This window comes from Leptonychotes weddellii, chromosome 7, assembly GCF_054177405.1.
Source record: "Leptonychotes weddellii isolate Sample4059 chromosome 7, ASM5417740v2, whole genome shotgun sequence".
Taxonomy (NCBI): Eukaryota; Metazoa; Chordata; class Mammalia; order Carnivora; family Phocidae; genus Leptonychotes; species Leptonychotes weddellii.
In genome coordinates this window covers 7736677-7755517 of record NC_138375.1, presented here as the reverse complement: position 1 = coordinate 7755517, position 18841 = coordinate 7736677, and the positions used below count along the sequence as shown (strand labels likewise).

The 18841-nt window shown below is 42.1% G+C and overlaps 1 protein-coding gene across 6 annotated transcripts in view; it reads left to right on the top strand.

Moving 5' to 3' along the window:
* CTNND2 (catenin delta 2) overlaps positions 1 to 18841 on the top strand; it is an 864616-nt gene that overhangs the window by 813638 nt on the left and 32137 nt on the right. For all 6 annotated transcript variants that reach the window (XM_081825896.1, XM_081825895.1, XM_081825891.1 and 3 more), the window contains 2 exons: positions 5598 to 5808; positions 12213 to 12297. In XM_081825896.1, the coding sequence (XP_081682022.1) occupies positions 5598 to 5808; positions 12213 to 12297 (296 nt within the window). The remainder of the gene's footprint in view (positions 1 to 5597; positions 5809 to 12212; positions 12298 to 18841) is intronic.

Genomic DNA, 18841 nt, shown 5'->3' with positions numbered 1-18841 from the left:
GGAATATTATTCTGCCTTAAAAAGAAAAGAAATTTTGATATATGCTACAGTATGGATGAAGCTCGAGGACGTTATATTAAGTGAAATAAATCAGTCACATAAAGATATATACTGTATGAGGGACTTAGGGTAGTCAAAATCGTAAAGAGAGAAAGTGGAATGTTGGCTGTTAGGAGGATGGGGAGGATAGGGAGTTATTGTTAATGGTATAGAGTTTCAGTTTTGCAAGATGAGAACAGTTCTGGAGATGGATGGTGGTGATATTGCACAATAAAAATTTACTTAATATCACCAAATTGTGTACTTAAAAGTGGATAAGATGGTACATTTTAGAATATGTATATTCTACCACAGTAAAAAAAAATTGAAAAAGAAAAGAGTAAATTTAGAGCATCTCAGCAAAAACTCACAGGCCAATTTTAGTAGCCCCAGAAACAAAGAAGCCAAAGAGGGGCTAAGATCTCAGAGACAAAGGAGCTGTGATGTTTCTGACCCAGCACTGATCTCCATTCCAACATTTTTATTTAAATTATCTTTTCTCTAAAGTTGGCTTGAGAGATTTAAGTTTTCTAAGACATTTGAGTCATCCCAAAGACCAGCTATACAAAGGACTCTATCAGTGATCAAAAGAGATACATAATTGGAAGGGATTCGAGTGACTTCTCTATTGTCTGCCACCTTACAGAGCACAGATGGTTAGACCACAAACCACTACTCAATATCGCTGCCACCAATGGGGAAACTAAGTGGTGGCACACAAATCAATACCAGAAATAGGCTTAGTCCTGAACTAGAAATAGAAAGAGAGTCATAAACAAAAAACACAGAAGCTGAAGAAGTCAACAAGAGCAGAGCCCTGTTGCACCGTCCTGAAATTTCCACCAGCCCTTGCCTGCACGAGAGCTTTGCTAAGAGTGTCCTTCTTGGGCAGCACTGTTGGTTAGATCTCCTGAGCCCATCTGCACCTTCATGGGCCTGACACTTTAAACAGAAGACTCCAGAAAGAAACATTATAAAGAGAAAATAATTGTTATTTGTAATTTTCCAGCGGTTCTGAACTTAGAAAACTGGCTCAACAGTCTTACATACAAGTATTTAAAGGACACACACACACACACGTGCACCCAGAGGCAAGGGTAGCAAAGTTACAAGGTTACAGTTAGTCTGTCATTGATGGAAACACAGTTTATTCACACAATGACAGTATCTCCACTGGTCATCTCATACCAGTTATTGCATATCAGAAATAATGTTCTTTTCATCAGAGACTAAGTAACTTAGAAGAAAGGACCCAAGTGTTCATTTCTACCAGGAACTTCAGCAAAACAGAGTGATCTGTTGGTTGGTGGTAGCGTGGAGACTGCGAAGTTGTTCTGTTTTGTTTCAATCTGAGGGAGCAGCATGCTTTTCTTTTTTTAACACGTGATTCCATGACAGTGGATGATGGAGTGCATATTTCTTGCAAATGGAGGCAGGCCAAGGTATCCATTTTGCTTTCACAAATCTAGGTGTCTTTGGAACCTGATGAAGCAGCTTCTTTCCTTGATGGGACTTCACTGTACTATTCTGCCATATAAGGTTAACTAATTTTGCATGTTTTTTTGTGCATGAATAAATACAATAGAAATCCAACTTGTCCGTGATTATTAAATTGTAAAATGCACTTGGTTTTCACTACCCACCTCATTGCCCCAGCTAGAGACTCCTGAATCTTCTTTCCTCCATCACCCCCAACATTTCACTTGTCGGTTTTATCCTACGATTCTCCATCACGGCTGTTATCCTGTCCCTGACCCTCAGCCACCTCCGAGGTCACAAGCCCTTGTTTTTGTCCTGATATATTATAGTTGCCTGTTAAATGGCATGAATCATTCTGTGACTTTCAGTCTGTGCCATACCATTCACTTATTATTAAACCAATTAAATCCAGAGGAAGGGGGAGTGGGTCAGTCTGCAGTGGGTGGCTGATACCACAGGCCTATTCTGTGGCCCTCAGCAGTTCATCCTAAGACAGGAAGCTCCTCTGCTACTTGCCAGACTCAATCCCAAGGTGAGGCCTGTCTGCTTATGATCTCCTTTGCATCCACACAGCATCCCAGTGCACCACAGGGGCACTGCTGGGCTCCGGGTGCTCTTGATGTCTCAGGGCCCGTGCAGAACCTCCAAGATTCCTCCTCTGGGTTCCTGAAGATATGGCATCCATCTGGGGGTCTGGCCACTCTCCTCCTTAGCCCAAGAAGAAACTTACCTCTATCCATTTCTCCCTGAAACCAAACCAAACAAAAACAAAGACCAATTTTATTCCCTTCATGGTGTTAGTCTGTGAAAATTGCAGTTTGGCTCACCCCCCTTGCAACTTTTTCTCATCACCCCGTGGCACAAAAAGGGAATTAGTTCCTAAAGAGAGTGAACTCCTTTTACCTCTGAAGAAATCTCAGACCTTAGGGACCCAAAAGTTTGGGGGGCTAGGGGATGCCAAGATTCCTCCTATTGGTAGCAAGAATGTTTTTTTCACTCCTTCTGTTGTTTAGAAATTTAGAGAACAAAGAAAATATGGACATAGAACAATTATGGGCACAAATCACCTTGAGTTGTAATGCTTACAATTTCAATAGAAGTTCAGAGACAGAGAGTTTTGTTGTCAAGAAAAAGACTACCTGTTTCTCCAACCTTCAGTCTTTCTATTCTGAAACCTTCCTTCTTCTTTTTTTTTTTTTTGAAAGAGAGAGGGCACGTGAGTGGGGGCGGCAGAGGGAGAGGGAGAGAGAATCTTACTTAGGCTGACTCCACGCCTAGCGCGGAGCCCAACGTGGAGCTGGATCTCATGACCCTGAGATCATGACCTGAGCTGAAATCAAGAGTCGGATGCTTAATCGATTGAGCCACCCTGGCGCCCCTGAAACTTTCCTTCTTGAGGCAGCAGAATTCTCTTTGTGGAATATCAGGTGGATCTTGGGGCTCCCCTGACCTATAGAACAAATCCTGAATGTTTACTTCCTATATCAAGCTTTCTGTGACAAGCCCAGAGCAACCTAATGTCTCCCTTCCCTGGACTCCTGTTATTAGTCTGCCACAGAAGGTTGCTTGCAACTGTAATTATTCTATGTTTCTGTTTTCTTTTTCTCCCACCCAATTAGCCTCCAAGTTTATGAACACAAGAAAAAAAAAAAGCTATTCTTGCTACCCAAATTTCACATGAAGATAGGATTCCATTTCCAGTATGAGAAGACAGCTTTTCTCAGCAGCAGAATTGTAGGCTAAAACGATTGTATGCCCTTAAAAGAATGAACAAACTTTGTCTGGAGGTCTTCTGCTCTATGGAATAATGTTACTTGATTTGTTTCTCCACTTGGATGGTCAAAAATATAAATTAAAATATATCCTTCCAAATAGGCTAATAAAGAGACTGAATGAAAAATCTCCACTTGTCCAGTAAAATGTCAGTGAACTCTATTGGAAATATTAGAAATAAAATCATTCCAATAGGTTTCCTTGACAGGTTGTGGTTGGTTATATATGGTAGTGATTCCTGTCATTTTCCACACTGTGGAGTCCATGGAAAACAACAGTGTTTGTACAGCACCCCCCAGGCAAGTCAGAGAGGCCTCTCTGGGTTAGAAAGCGGTTGCCCATGCCCCCTGAATGTGACGGGGACACCTCGCATTTCATTCACGGCTCATGGATTCGGAAACAATGCAGGATGAATCCACACCTTCAAATTTATCTGGTATAATTTTTTAAATGGCAATAACAGCAAAAACTGAAGAAGGCTACAACCGGTTCTTCTTTCTCCTTTCATTTTTGCTTTCAACCTCAGCGATGTCCAAGGTCACAAACCAGTCCTCTGTACTCGGTCGGGAGTGTGAATGCCCCTGGATGCATAATCATTGAAATAGTTTTCTGTTTCCTTCCTCTCTCACTTCCCTTAGGAAGAAAAAATTTTAAGACCCCATTCATCCACCTTCTCACATCCATGGAACTCAGGTTTGCCTAAGACAGTCTGTGCCGGTTAATGAACTAATGACGTCTCAGCATGTTGAGCTCAACAAAAGTAAACTCTTAGCCAGACCTGAGTGTGATTTAATGACAAATATACAGCAAGTTGCTCAGAGGATTGCCCAGGCACAAAGGATCTTCTTCAAACTATTTTAAGTATTGTCTTTAGGAAACAAATAGGCTACATTTGGAGGTTTTCAGGCAAACCGTTTTTGCCAGATACTTCTCAGCTATCAAATGAACGAAGACACTTTCCTATTTCAGTAATTTAGACATCAGCATTTTTTTGTCCAAGCTAAAATAAGCCACCTAAACATAGGATAAGAGCAGATACCAAAATGACAAGGGTCTGTGTTTTATTTATTAATGCCTGGAATGGAGATATCACTGCCTTCGCCCTGAGTCTCCCCTCCTTACCCCCGGGCACCACACACCAGAGGATTAAACAGCCAAAGAGTCTATCCTTTAGAGACATGTATGGAGGCAAAGCATTTCAAATGTCTTTCAGGAGCTAGCTAAACATGTCTGATTGGGGGATGGGAGACAAGGAAGGAGTTTAGCTTTGAACACATGCCAATTCCATCTGAAACATTTAAGAACAGCCAACTTTGCTACAGGCACTCATTTACTTAGTTCCAGAAGTAAATTAATAGGACAGAATTGGAAACTGCAGGTGGGAATGAATTAATGTCTTGTAGGGTTATTGGTAATGCCCAAGATGCTTTGTAAACTAAAAGTACTCCATAAAGATGTCATTATAAGTACCTTTATCGTTAGGAGTAGCAAGATTAATAACAATGAAGCAAGTCAAGGAAGCAAAGTTGGATTTTATTTTCTTTGTTTTTCGCGCAAAGAAGAATGTGTCAAATTAGTAAAAGTTATACGGTAGAGCCATACAGTAAATCCCATCAGGGAGACCGGCAGATCATTGGGTTATCCTGGTTCAGAGAACACCTAGCTATACATTATTTGTAAAGTCTCTCTCCCTTGCTTTAAATGTTTCTCTTCGCTTGATAAAGGCCAGAGGTCAGGAGTTATGTACGTGATCATGACCTCCACATATTTGTGGTCTGACTCTTATTTGCTAAGTAGCTCAGGCCTCAACATAGTTCCTATGGAGTTAGTTTTGAAGTTATGTCAGAATTACCATATGTTTTCTTGACTTCTGTGACCGAAGAGCAGGAACCCACTGATAGCCAACCCCTGCTGAGTCTTGCATCCTCAGTAATCCTTGTGGGTGACATGCCGTCCACACATTTACTCATTTAATCTCTGCAACAGCCTCGTGATATAGGTACCATTATTGTTCTTGTTCTACAGGTTTTTAAAAGCTGAGGCTTACAGGCGTGAACTAACTCGCCCAGAAATTCCATCCCACATCCGTCCAGCACCAAAAGTCCACGCACTCACCATGAGGAAAGTCTGTTCTCTGTGTGTGTTCACAGTGACCCGACAGAATATTCAGTGATGGGAAATGGACAATGTTGCATTCACGTGGCCTCCTGTGTCCTCTTTTTCTCCCCTACCCCTACCTTCTTCTCTGCCCTCTTCCTCCAGTTTGGCCTCATTTCAACTCTTCCCTTGACTTTCTTTTTCCAAAGGCAAATATGCCATGCGAGACCTCGTCCACAGGCTTCCAGGTGGGAACAATAGCAACAACGCAGCGAGTAAGGCCATGTCGGATGACACGGTGACAGCCGTCTGCTGCACCCTGCACGAGGTGATCACCAAGAACATGGAGAACGCCAAGGCCTTACGGGATGCTGGCGGCATTGAGAAGTTGGTTGGCATCTCCAAAAGCAAAGGAGATAAGTAAGTCGGACAGTGACCTCGTATCTCTGTAGAATTGGTATTGGTAGAATTAGTTCTAAGTGTGTCCAACATCCAGCCGGTTATGGGTAACACTACGGAATGTCACTGGAAAGCATTTGTCGCTAATAATCAAGAGAAGGGAAATAGCACATGGTTTCCAGTCTTCCCGCCCCATGATGAGAGCTGATCTTCCTGATAATTTCTATTTGATTACTAACTCATGACTTGGTGACTGCTATGTTCCTGGTAAGATAGACTTGACAATCCAGCATGCACACACTAGTGTGTTCCTCCAACATAGACTCGACAAGCAGCTTAACCTGAGAATGTGAAGGTATCTTTTGGTTGCTGTTCCTTTGTGGTTGCAGGTCCAAGTATTGATGACGGTCCACATCCTTTTGCCCTTTGTCTCTTCAGCTGTGCATATCGAGTCATGCAGGGAGGGTGGGGGGAGCAAAAGGAGGGGGGCGTCTCAGTGCTGACCCACCATCCTCCCATGTTAACTGTACATTTGGGGCAAATTGTTTAATTTAATGAGGCACTCTGCTATACTTCACAGTGTAAAAATGAGGAAGGGGCTGTCATAATATCCTAGAAGTAGTGATAATCACGTCTTAAAGGAAGAATAGAAGTTTTCCAGGCAGAGGGGATGGTGGTGAGGAAGGACTTTTATGCAAGTGGCATAAAGAAAGATAAGGCTCTGTGTCCAAGCAACCGCACCACTGAGAATGGAAATGTCCCCAGTTTGATTTAAGAATCAATGGTATCTTACTGCATGCAACCAAAACATATCTTCAGCAGCCAGAGCATCATTATATCAGCAAGCTGTCAATGTTACAGAAACATTCGCAAACCTTAATTAAATTTTGCCTCCTGGAAATCTCTCAGTGTAACCAATGAGATTAAGAGGGTAAACCCTTTGTTATCAAAGGTCTACTTCTTGACTTTTCATTCCCTACCTCCCTCATTTCTTGACATCTAAATGCTAAATAATTTTTCTTCTGTTGTTAAAGGCTGTGAGGGAGGTAAACTTAGACTTTTTGGAAATTCTCTCATTATTTCATTTGATTCAGGATATTACCATTGTGTTAGAAAAGAAGTCTCAGGTTTCTATGTAAGCACCCTGAGACCTCCCAGTAAGTTTAATCAACAATTTAGTATTAGTATTCCAGTACTTTTCTATATCAAGTAGAGGAGCCCCATTGGACTCATGTAATAATGGTACAAGAAAGATGGTTGGCTTGAATTATACCTTATTATATTGGACTTCAAATAAATTGCTGTTCCACATAGATAGGAGACCACACAGTTTTCTTCTTCATGTAGCTTCAGTAGAACCTTGGAATCTCTAATTAAAATGCTTCTCTGTTTTGAGCATTAGGAGCTTAATATGTTAATTTTTTTTAAGCAAACACACACACACAATGAGACCATCATCCACAAAAACACTCCAACATATTGGTGCATATTGGTGAGATGTTTAAAGATTCTTTTCTCTGAACTGTAAGACTAGAAAGTTTGAGGGGTGGTCTGGCATATATTAATTTCTTCCACCTGTGTGGGCATCCCTACTACAGTAAACATCCCTCAATGGGCCTTAAAAGAGAAGAGATGCTTTTATCAGTCCTGTGGTCAAAGAAAATTACTTGGTGAAACTAATTTAAAAATCATTTGAAGAAACCATCCATGAAAGAGTGTACATCCACATTGCCAGTCCAGAAAATGGTCCTATTAGGTCTTGTCCAATCTTGATTATTGTTAACGGGATGTTTTTTTCACTATGGATGATCTCATAACTGTCTGCTGATTTGATTGGAAGTTTCTTTATGGAATAGTGACGTGTTTCATCTCATTGTTCCTTGACCTTTTTTTCCAATGTTAATAGTCAAGATTTACACCAAGTTTAATAAGAAGTGTTGAAATGGGTGGAGTTGGGCATCTTCCCATTTCTCCTGCTTATCTCTTTTTTAAGAATTTATTTATTTATTATTTGAGAGAGAGAAAGAGAGAGGGAGAGAAAGCAGGGGGAGGAGCTGAGGAGAGGGAGAGAATCCCAAGCAGACTCCATGCTCCACACAGAGACCGACAGAGGGCTTGATCCCATGACCCTGAAATCACAACCTGAGCCAAAATCAAGAGTCGGTGCTTAACCGACTGGGCCGCCCAGGCTCCCCTTACCTCTTTTTTATATAATGACTAATTTGAGGATCAAAACAGGGTTTTTATAACTGCATATAGCCTCATCTCCCACCTACACTTCAATTTTGTTACTGCTTCTCAATACCCTTCAAGAAATCCAGAAGAGGGGCACCTGGGTGGCTCAGTTGTTGGGCGTCTGCCTTCGGCTCGGGTCATGATCCCAGGGTCCTGGGATCGAGCCCCGCATCAGGCTCCCTGCTCAGGGGGAAGCCTGCTTCTCCCTTTCCCACTCCTCCTGCTTCTGTTCCCGCTCTCGCTGTCTCTCTCTCTCTCTGTCAAATAAACAAATGGAATCTTGAGAGAAAAAAAAAAGTTTAAAAAAAAAAAAGAAATCCAGAAGAATTATTCTGAATTTCAACACTAAGCTCACCACTTCACTCAATTCTGTTATGACATGAAGCACTGAGATTCCCAAGGCCTTCTGGCCACATCTCAACAAAACAGAAATTCTTTATTGAAAAGAGAGTTTTTGAAATTGGGGATTAGTTAATAATTGGAAAGGGGAGGGATAGCAGTTTGCTCTAGTTAATTTACAAAATCCTTGCAAATCTGTCCTCCCTAAAATGTCCTTAAAAAATTATTATCAGAAATAAGTTTAATTCAAACCTGATTTTTAAATTTCAGATAGCAAGATAAAACACAGGTGGAAAAATGTGCCTACCTGTGATCCTCCATTTTGATGCATTTGTATGTTTCATTTCTAAATACACACAAACTTAAACATGCCATGCTATTAACAAGTCAGACTAGTGAGGTGTCAATCACAGTCTGTTTGAACTGTAGCTTGCTAATACAACCACCAGGACTGGAGTTCTGGTGTCCTACAGCTTGGAATAGCTGTGCTGAACACACACAACCAATTGCACCAACTGACATCCTCAGTCACCCCTAATTTCACAACTTTAGTGAGGATCAGACATTGTGTAATCATTAATGACTCTTATAGGAGTCTTACACTTACTATTTTCAAGTCTTGATAAACTATTCTTTTCACATCATTTGAAACACACATTATGGACATTCTGCCACATCCATCTACTTTGAGAGTACATTTGTGTTTTTTCCTAAGTTTAAAAATTATATAGGAAATAGTGCATTGCATGTGTCACTGTAGTTTGTCGTAAGACAGAAAAGCTGTTAACCGTCTCATCTGTTACTTGTCAGTGAGGAAGTGTGTATTGTGGCTTAGGCTATAGTCACTTGTCACATTAGAAACACTCAATTGTTCAAGTCCTTCAATCAATAGTAATAGTTGTTCAAGTAGAAGTTGCTATGGTACCAATCTAGTGATGGACTTTTAAAGTCTAAAAAAACAATGTTTGTTTGACCTTCACGTGTTATATATTGTAATATACTGGCATTTTAATTGAGAAGTTAAAACCCACTATTCATTACACATTCGTAGTCTTTTTCTATTTTGTAACTAAGCAAGAAGTAGAAACAAAATATTACACTGTTTCCAAGGAATTTTTGCATACTAAATATGTCTCAACTACCTTACCACTACATGAATATTCATATATGTTCCTCAAGAGTTGCTTGACTATTGTCATGGACAAATACCTAGCTAACAATGATAAAATACAGCAAAACATAACAGCATTGTTCAGCATTGATTATATAAGATTAACATGTACCTGTGGCCGCATCCATGAAAAGATCTAAAATTCTCTGTCTTTATTTTTTTTTTTAAAGATTTTATTTATTTATTTGACAAAGAGAGACACAGCGAGAGAGGGAACACAAGCAGGGGGAGTGGGAGAGGGAGAAGCAGGCTTCCCGCGGAGCAGGGACCCCGATGAGGGACTCGATCCCAGGACCCTGGGATCATGACCTGAGCTGAAGGCAGTCGCTTAACCAACTGAGCCACCCAGGCGCCCTAAAATTCTCTGTCTTTAAATCAAAGGAATTTAAGGGGCGCCTGGGTGGCTCAGTCATTAAGCGTCTGCCTTCAGCTCAGGTCATGATCCCAGGGTCCTGGGATCGAGCCCCGCGTCAGGCTCCCTGCTCGGCGGGAAGCCTGCTTCTCCCTCTCCCACTCCCCTGCTTGTGTTCCCTCTCTTGCTGTGTCTCTCTCTGTCAAAGAAATAAATAAAATCTTTAAAAAAAAAAAAATCAAAGGAATTTAATATTACGTTTAGAGCATGACACTAGCATAAATTATACAATCATTTAGCGACGATCCGTTTTAGTAAAGGAAAATACATATGTCACTTATAGTTCATCTTTCATAGAGAAAAAAAATTTTTGAAATTTATAAGGACTCTACATTTTTTTTTCCTTTAAAAATACATGACATAGACAACTGATGAATTGTTGAACACTACCTCTGAAACTAATGATGTACTATATGTTGGCTAATTGAATTTAAATTTAAAAAAAAGAAAACCAAAAGTGATAAATAAATAAATAAATAAATAAACTAAAAATACATGATATAACTAGTATTTTCAAACACAGCCAAAGTCGAATTCCATCTCAGCAATAAAAATAGCAAGAATGATTGTTAATGCTACCAGTAAGCAAATGGACGAAGGGACCTTAAACTTAATTGGTCTAAATTGCAAACTTGAGGACCCAGGAACGTAGCAGACATGTCATGGACCATGTATTAACATCTCATCATTCCATTACAACATGCACATCCTCACAACAGCCACTTACTCTGGCTCTTGAATCCAGCCTCAACCTCAGCCCATCTCACCATCTGCTCACTTTCTATTTCAAAAGCCATTTTATTTCAAAGGCATTTTTGGTCTCAGTTCAGATTTTCTCTTCTGGGAGTCCTTGGGTGGCCGCAGCACTGGTCAGCTTCAGGGTGGACTTCACCTTGGGGTCCTCACGAATGGTTACGTCCTGCCTGACTCCAGGAGTCACCATACACATAGACCAGGGGTCAGCAATCTATGGCCCAGGGGCCAAATCCCACCCACTTCCTGCCTTTGTCAATAACATTTGCTCAAAACACAGCCACTTCCACTCGCTGATGTATTATTATGACGCCTCTCGTGCTACAGTTGCAGAGCTGAGTAGCTGCGATCCAGACCATATGTCTCCCCAAAGTGGGGAATATTTATTATCTGACCCTTTAGGAAAAAAACATGCCAGTCTCTGAGACAGGCCACGGCGTCCCTGGCAACCACTAGCGTTGTGCTGCTGGCTGTGGAACGAGCCGTTAGAATAAAGAATCTACAGGTAATGAACAGTTTCCCTCACCACTGGCCAGAATCACTTCCAAGGAGATCAGATTAATTCAACACTGGTTTATGGACCTCGTGTCTGTTTTGAGACACAGATGGGCACTGACCCAAAAGTCGAAATACTGAGCTAGCATTGTATAGCGATTTTAAAGCCATGACTCAAGGAAATGCTAAGAACCACAGTCAGAAGGTTTATGTGGTTTTAGTTTCTCACTGTGGTCCACAGGATGGAACTTTAATTGTACACGGGGCTTGTGCATTCCTCTATGTAAGTGTGAGAGAGAATGTGCACACCTCTTCTCCCGCTGCCAACCCCCTGGGCAAATGGAGAGCAGCTCCCTTTCATCATGCAGGCCCGGAGAGCCAACGCTCTATACGCCCTCCTGCTTCAGTTGAGAAAATGAATATTTTTCTCCTTCTTACTTACCACACAGGTGTCACACACACTGCCATTAAAACTCCCAACTCTGGGGCGCCTGGGTGGCTCAGTTGGTTAAGCGACTGCCTTCGGCTCAGGTCATGATCCGGGAGTCCCTGGATCGAGTCCCGCGTCGGGCTCCCTGCTCGGCAGGGAGTCTGCTTCTCCCTCTGACCCTAACCCTTCTCATGTGCTCTCTCTCATTGTCTCTTTCTCAAATAAATAAATAAAAACCTTTAAAAAAAAAAACTCCCAACTCTGGCCCTTACTGATCACGACTTTTCTCTTCTTTCTCTTCCACTACATCTGCATTCAGACTCAAGGTCCTGCTCTTCCTTTTGCATTTTGAAAATCCTTTGCCAAATTGAAGGCATTCCTGTCACTTGCCCTTGTGGCTGTGTTGAGGAGAGTAAGGTTGGAGACTGGTAGACCGTCCCTTGCACTTCTGCCCAGCTGAGAGGCAAAGAGCCGGAGGCCATAAGGACGTGTATTCCTGTAAATGCTGTAAATTCCTGATGAGTCAGCGTCCGTCTGAAGCCCAGCTACCCTACTTCACTACCTTACACGTCTTGTCTTTTCTTTATCAGACACTCTCCAAAAGTGGTCAAGGCCGCATCTCAGGTCCTAAACAGCATGTGGCAGTACAGAGATCTGAGGAGTCTCTACAAAAAGGTAAGGTTTGCTTTACCTTCTTGGTTCATGGTTCACACAGGCCCTGATCCCAAAGACCCAATATCGGGTCATAACAAGGTGCATCACAGATATGGAAAGGACTTGTCCAACAGTCTGAGGGATTGAAACGCAAATAAAGCAAGACAATCAATGAAGAAGCAGAAGAGAAGGGTCACTAAGTGCCCCTGGACAGACACTAAGATCCATGAATCTTCTGGATTGGGCAGACCCATGTTCATAGGGTCTTACCCTAGGTTGTCTTACAGAAAAGAAAATAAGCTTGTTTTCCTGAGTGTCCATATTGTACAATAGACTAAAAATTAATGAACTGAGTGATTTTGCCAAGGAAAAAAAAGGCATAGATAGGTGTTGGCAATAATGTTGGAGAGAAGATGAAAAAATGTATATATATAAAGCAATTCAGGAAGCCGAGAAGTATCACAGCCCAAGAACGAGGAGAAGACCCAACAGCCTCTCCTATATGCCTAGCCCCGACCCTCACTGAGTCACTGCCCACAGAGAGAGGGCTGATGTTCCTGATGACAGCTGCATGTTTGTCCCACACACTCTCAGGAGACGGGAGGGAGTTTATATTATACATTTCACAGAGGTGTTCAACCCCAAAAAGGTTTAAAAATAAAATCATCAGGGAAAAGTGTCACATCTAGGCACTTTGATTCTATACCTCATTTCCAAGGGATGCTAAATAAAGGGTGTATAACTCTTCCTTTTTGGTTAGAAGGGGAGAATTTTTTAACAGTGTATCCCAGAGTGGTTTTTATCGTGACCGGACCAGCCCATGTGGGTAGTTTAAATGATTGATGATCCCACGATAGATTTGAGGGAACAGATAGGCGTAGAGCACATCACTCGTCCACAGGGAGCACAGCATAGGCTTGGGTCTTGGTAGGGATTCAGAAAGCCTAAGCGGGACTGGGACAGGGGCCTGGACTTCCTCAGAGCACCTCCTTGCAGCCCCCTGACCACCTGCGTCGAGGAGGAGAGTGAGCTGAAGTCACTCTGCCTTCAACCCCTGCCTGCCAGTCTCGGGTTGGGCATGCGGGACCGCAGCAAGAGGTTCGCAACACAGAGAGCAGGACCCATCTTGCCAGAGCGAAAACCTGTCTTTTTCTAAGCTGGTGGGGAAAAGTAAATATTTAATCACTGGTTCTACTGAGTTATAGTCTGTTTCTGGACTTCCCCCAGGCCTTTCTATTTCCCTTATGCTCTCATTACTTTGCGGTTTTTTTTTTTTTTTTACAAAGTTTAACCTATATATTTCTCCTTCAAGATTTTCCTATTTGCTAAGAGCAAGAATGTTTAAGTTGGAACAGAGATGGCAAAATATAGTGTTCTGGGAGTGTTGTAGGTGGATTATGTTCTTTTCTAAATATTTTGCACGTTATAATAAGCCCTTCTCTCAAGTTTTGGGTTATATATTGTTTTGCTTGAAATTCACATCCCAGCATCCCTACTTAGTTCCTTTGTGGACTCCTCCAGGAGCCAAATGAATTCTCTCCCAGGACAGGATCCTTCGGCTCAACAGGCAGCTGGACACGAAGAACACGCTATAAATTAGTAGGGAGCTGGTTGTTCTGAGTCAGTGGCTCCAGAAGCTTGATGAAATATTACTACCTCAAATAAACTCCACTTTCCTTTGGATCCTGAAGAGTCCTTTGCAGAAATACACCTTCCCCTACTTATGTGCATTGAAGGGAAACTGCTTTTAGAGACTTGACAAGTTATTTATTGAATGGTAGTATGAGTTTTCCATCTTAGTTTTTTTCTAGGTTGGTAGTAGGGTTCAGAAAGTGTAATTGTCTTTTTATTTTCATGAAGGGAAAGAATGTGTTGACAGGAATTTAATAGAGCTAAAAATCAAGAGCTAAAGATGGTTTAAAATGTGTTTCGTGTGAGGACATTCAAGGAGGATGATCTGGAGAAACCGATGCTGATGTTTTCAATTGACCCATGGTGATGTTTTTAGCTGACCCATGATTTAAAAAGGTGGAGAAAGAGCCGTTCTTAATAATTTCCAAATTATGCAGTTGTGAAATGAAATGAGGACCTTTATGCTCAATATCATGATAGCAAAGCTCAAAATTCACAAAAGCTTTTCTTTTTGAAAACTCCTTTGGTGAGAAGACCAAATTCATTCATCCTTATGAATTGTTGTTAATCAGTGGGGAAATAGATTTCCTTTTTGTTCTTCCTTGACAATTTACATATCATTGAAAAAATGTCTGATCCGTATCTATTAATTCTCCATGCTTCAAATCTGTTTATTAAATATCTATTATAGGCTTAAAGAAAGAAAGAAGAGTTTCAGGGAAAACATAAGACAAGGGAAGCAGCTAATGTGGGTAAAAATGAAATATGGAATAATTACTGGTAACTTCATTAGTTTCAGAAATATGTACTACAGGTTTACTGGATAAATTAGGGTAGGAAAATTATAGAGCAAAATCTCAAATACATGGAGTTTGCATAAATTAGGAGGCACGGCTTAAGGGCATTATGCATAAGAGGAAAACATGAGTAGGGAGAGAGAAATTGAAATGAAAATGGCATATCTATGGGACAGAATTAAAGGTCCATCTGTCACTGGCTAATTTCCTCCTAGGACTCAGGCACAGAGGCCAGAATCTCATTTCATTAGCTCAATGACTTTATTTTACTTTGAGAGACACATTTAATAAATCAGAATATTCTTCCGACTGGGTGTGTTGACCAGTTAAAAATTTTGTGTGATTCCTGAGACATAGCGAGCCAAAACATATTTGTGTTATCTGAACCTTCAACTTCAATGAGGCCTGGACTTCTAACTTTTTTCCCCTAAAGGAAAATAAATAATTGCAGAAGACTGTTATCACATGCATCATGCACCACCTTTTTTTTTTTTTTAACCAGTCCTTAAGTTTGGATAATCACAAATAGAACTTTAAAATTTCTTTATCAGCTGCATCATTCCAGAGACTGTTTTCTAAGGGAAAAGAAGATGACCCTTAGGAGCAGACTTGATATAGGGATGGAGAAGAAGCTGGAGGTCAACAGTTCTTGACTTTTGGGAACCTCTGTACTTTAAGAAAATGAGGTCACTGACATATGGGGTGCTTATGTTTGACCATGCTGAGGACTGTCGGGAGAGCTGGTTTTGGAAAAAAGGAGACAAAATTCAAGGGCAGGGGACATAGAATTATAAGATTACAGAAACCATTGTTTGCAAACTATTATATAATACCTTAATAATCTGTACAACATCTCCCAGAACTAGTTACATTGGTTAGGATACAGGCTATGCTTCTCTAACAGAAAGACTCAAAAATGTAGAAGTTCAAACTGAACAAGTATCTCCTTCCCACTCATGGGACTGTACCCAGTTGGGCAGGTGACCCGGACCAGCAGGGGATCCTGGGAGCCATCTTGTTGCTTTGCCTTGTCCTTGCCCTTGTAAGAAAAGCTCCCTAGCTCATCTATCTCTCATTCCAGCCCGCAGGAAAAGAGAGAGAGGGGAAGTAAGGGCAAGTGATGTTCTTGTAAGCAAGTGATACAAAAAAGGGCTGAGCTCCTGCTCATATCTCAGGACCAAGAACTCAGTCGCATGGCCGAACCCAGCTGTAAGGCAGGATGGGAGAAGTAGGCAGCCAGGATTCTTGCTAAACTTTATGGCAGGAGGAAGGTGGTTCTTGTACTGAAAAAAGAAAGGCACTCTCAGCTCCAGTAGCCTTTTCCTTGTGTTCTAATACATTTAATCTCTGTTGTATTCACTGTCTAATGAGGCATATTATTCCATTTCAGAGTGGCTGTGGTTATTCAGAACTTCTTACTTGCATTAAGTAAAAATGTCTTTATCAGCAACTTCTGCCCTCCAATGCCATTCTGAAAAGTCTAATTTTTCTCATCTGTGATAGCCTTCTGCGTTTGAAGCTAGGCATTCTGTCTCCACGAGGTCATCCCTGCTCAGGCCAGACATGCTCGGTTCTAATATATCAGCATTTCCACAAAGTTCACCAGACCCTCACTTTTTTCTACACCCATGCAAGTTTGTCAGATCCTTTCTGTAAAGTAGCACCCCAAGATGAGTAGTATATTCCTCCAACTTTAGTTCAAGCAGAAGAAAGAGAGTGACACTATGCTTCCCTGGTGCTGGACACTCAACTGCTAACAAGGCTTGAAAGCAACGTAGTGCCTGGGAGGCTCATCCCACTATCTGGTCAGTTACAAAGAGCATAGGACTTAGAATCAATGGCCAGAGATTCAAGATGCAGAATGACTAGGCAAGCTCCCTGAGACTTCCCTGCCTATCAGGTAGGAACTGACTTTGGGCAGCCCTGTGGTGCCTTCCTGCTGATGGACAGCAGGTAGACCTTTGGTTCCCTGGGTCTCACTGTCAGTGCTCATAGATGTGCTGGAGCATCTGGAATGTCCTCAGAGCCCTATGAATTTGGGAGGTTGGGGCCTCCTTGATGCCTGCCTTCTGCTTTGGGTACCAGTCTGTAACTTTCCTCAGCCCTGGTGTCAAAGACCTGGTGTCAAAGACCATCCATTCATGGAGATGGCAGGCATCTCCCCATCGGTCCCATCCCTGTCCCTTGCTTTTCTCAACCGTGAAGTAAATGCCATGACACATGCCCAGTGGGATTGCTGATTGTGCCCAATGGGACAGGCATCATCCAGGAGCTTTGTAAACTGGAAAGTCACATACCAACAGGAATTCCTGCTGTTAATTCTGAAACATTGTTCATGCCATTTGGCTGCCAAATGCTCTCTGCCATCCTGTCCACAGGCAGCTGGATGTTTGGATGCAAGGTTTTCATTTTGTCATCATCATCACCATCATCCTTATTCACTTCCACATTTTCACAGCTCTCTTCCCCCTTGGTTTCTCCACCTTCCCTCCCCCCAAACCCTAAATGCCTCTCCAGTGCCCCTGCTTGCACTCCAGGGGTATAAGTAAACCAGATTACGTAGGCTTTTATAGGAAGGCCATTAATGACAATGCAAGTTGCCCCGGTTTTAGAAGAGAATTGAATGCTATTATTCCATGCAGTGCTAATCTGTGCAGGTCAACTGTGCCGAAGACTAGTGTTAGTGAGGATCACGGAGACCTCTAGGACTGCAGTTAACAAACCTGAGTTCAAGCCCTGACTTAGTGAAGAGCATGCCATGTTTCCCTGATAAGAGGCCCTGCTGCGATCCTGTATGTTTCTAGTCTATTAACATGATGTAGTAAAATCGCTTCACTCACAGAAATAATCTTCAGGCGACTTCTATGACATCACTGTCCCCTGAGTCACCTCAAGTTGTCTGATTGCTGCTTCTCCATCCTTCTTGAGCCCGTCTTCCTGTTCATTCTCAAATGTTGACGTCCCCCCAGGTTCTGTATCTAGATCTTTCTTATCTCACACACGACCTCTTCCCCTGGCTTCAATTACCACCCACGTCTACGACTCTCCCAAATCTGTTTCTCTGTATATCTGGGCACCTGTCAGTTAACCTACTCACATTCTCACAGCACCTCAAACCAAACCAGATCTCAAACCGGCCTACTGTCCTGGGTTCGAGTCCTCTTCCTGCATCCTCCCTCACCTAAACCCGTGCCCAGGAACCATTGTTGGCTATCACCTCTCCTTCACGTGTCTGCATCCAAACCCCCCAGAAAGACCCACACGTCAGCCTCCATCCACTTCTCTCTATGGTCATGGCCAAGAAAGTGGCTTCTTTCCTCTGGATCACTGCCACAGACCCCTAACTGGGCTCCCCAACTTCGGGCTGCCTCCTCTCCAGGACACTATCCAAATGGCAGCCAGGCGGAACTTTCTAGAAAGCAAATTTGACTAAATGACTTTTCAGAACCATACCTGCCCATGGCTCCCTTTGCCTCAAGACAGAGTCCAGACATCTCAGCACAGCCCGTGAGACCTTCCAGGAGCAGCTCATCCCCAGCTCATCACCAGCCTTCTGCCCGAATTTAGCCACCAGCTGTACTGAACTTCTGTGTCCCCCGTTCAATTTCCTTCCCTCTCCCCCAACCCTCCAAAGCCTCTTCACGGTCTGTGCCCCATCACTATGCCACCCAGCACCCTACTTGCCCACCTAATCTTCTTCATTTTTCCTACATTTTTTTTATATCACCTCCCCTGAAAATCGTCTTCCTGACCTCTTCCCCAGAGCTGCATTAAAGGTCATTCCTTAGTAATCTAAAACAACTGGAGGGTAGAGGCCTTTGAATGAATAAAAAAGTTTTAATTCAAACTTGTATAGTTAGAGCTTACAGCTAAAAATATCGCAGCAGAAGGTGATATTTAATATCTAGATAAGATTTATTTATACTTTTATAGAAAACAATTTTCTTCCTTGGTTCAGATATTAATTGTGGGAGGATTTGAATTATGAACTTATATTACAAGTCATTTCTTAATAGAAATTGTAATGAAACTTGCCTCCAACTCTAGTACAATTAAAATATCAGCTCCTAATGAGCAAAATTCTGAATTCCATGCAAAATGAGCAAACCCTGCCTGAGAAAGACTGCTTTACTATA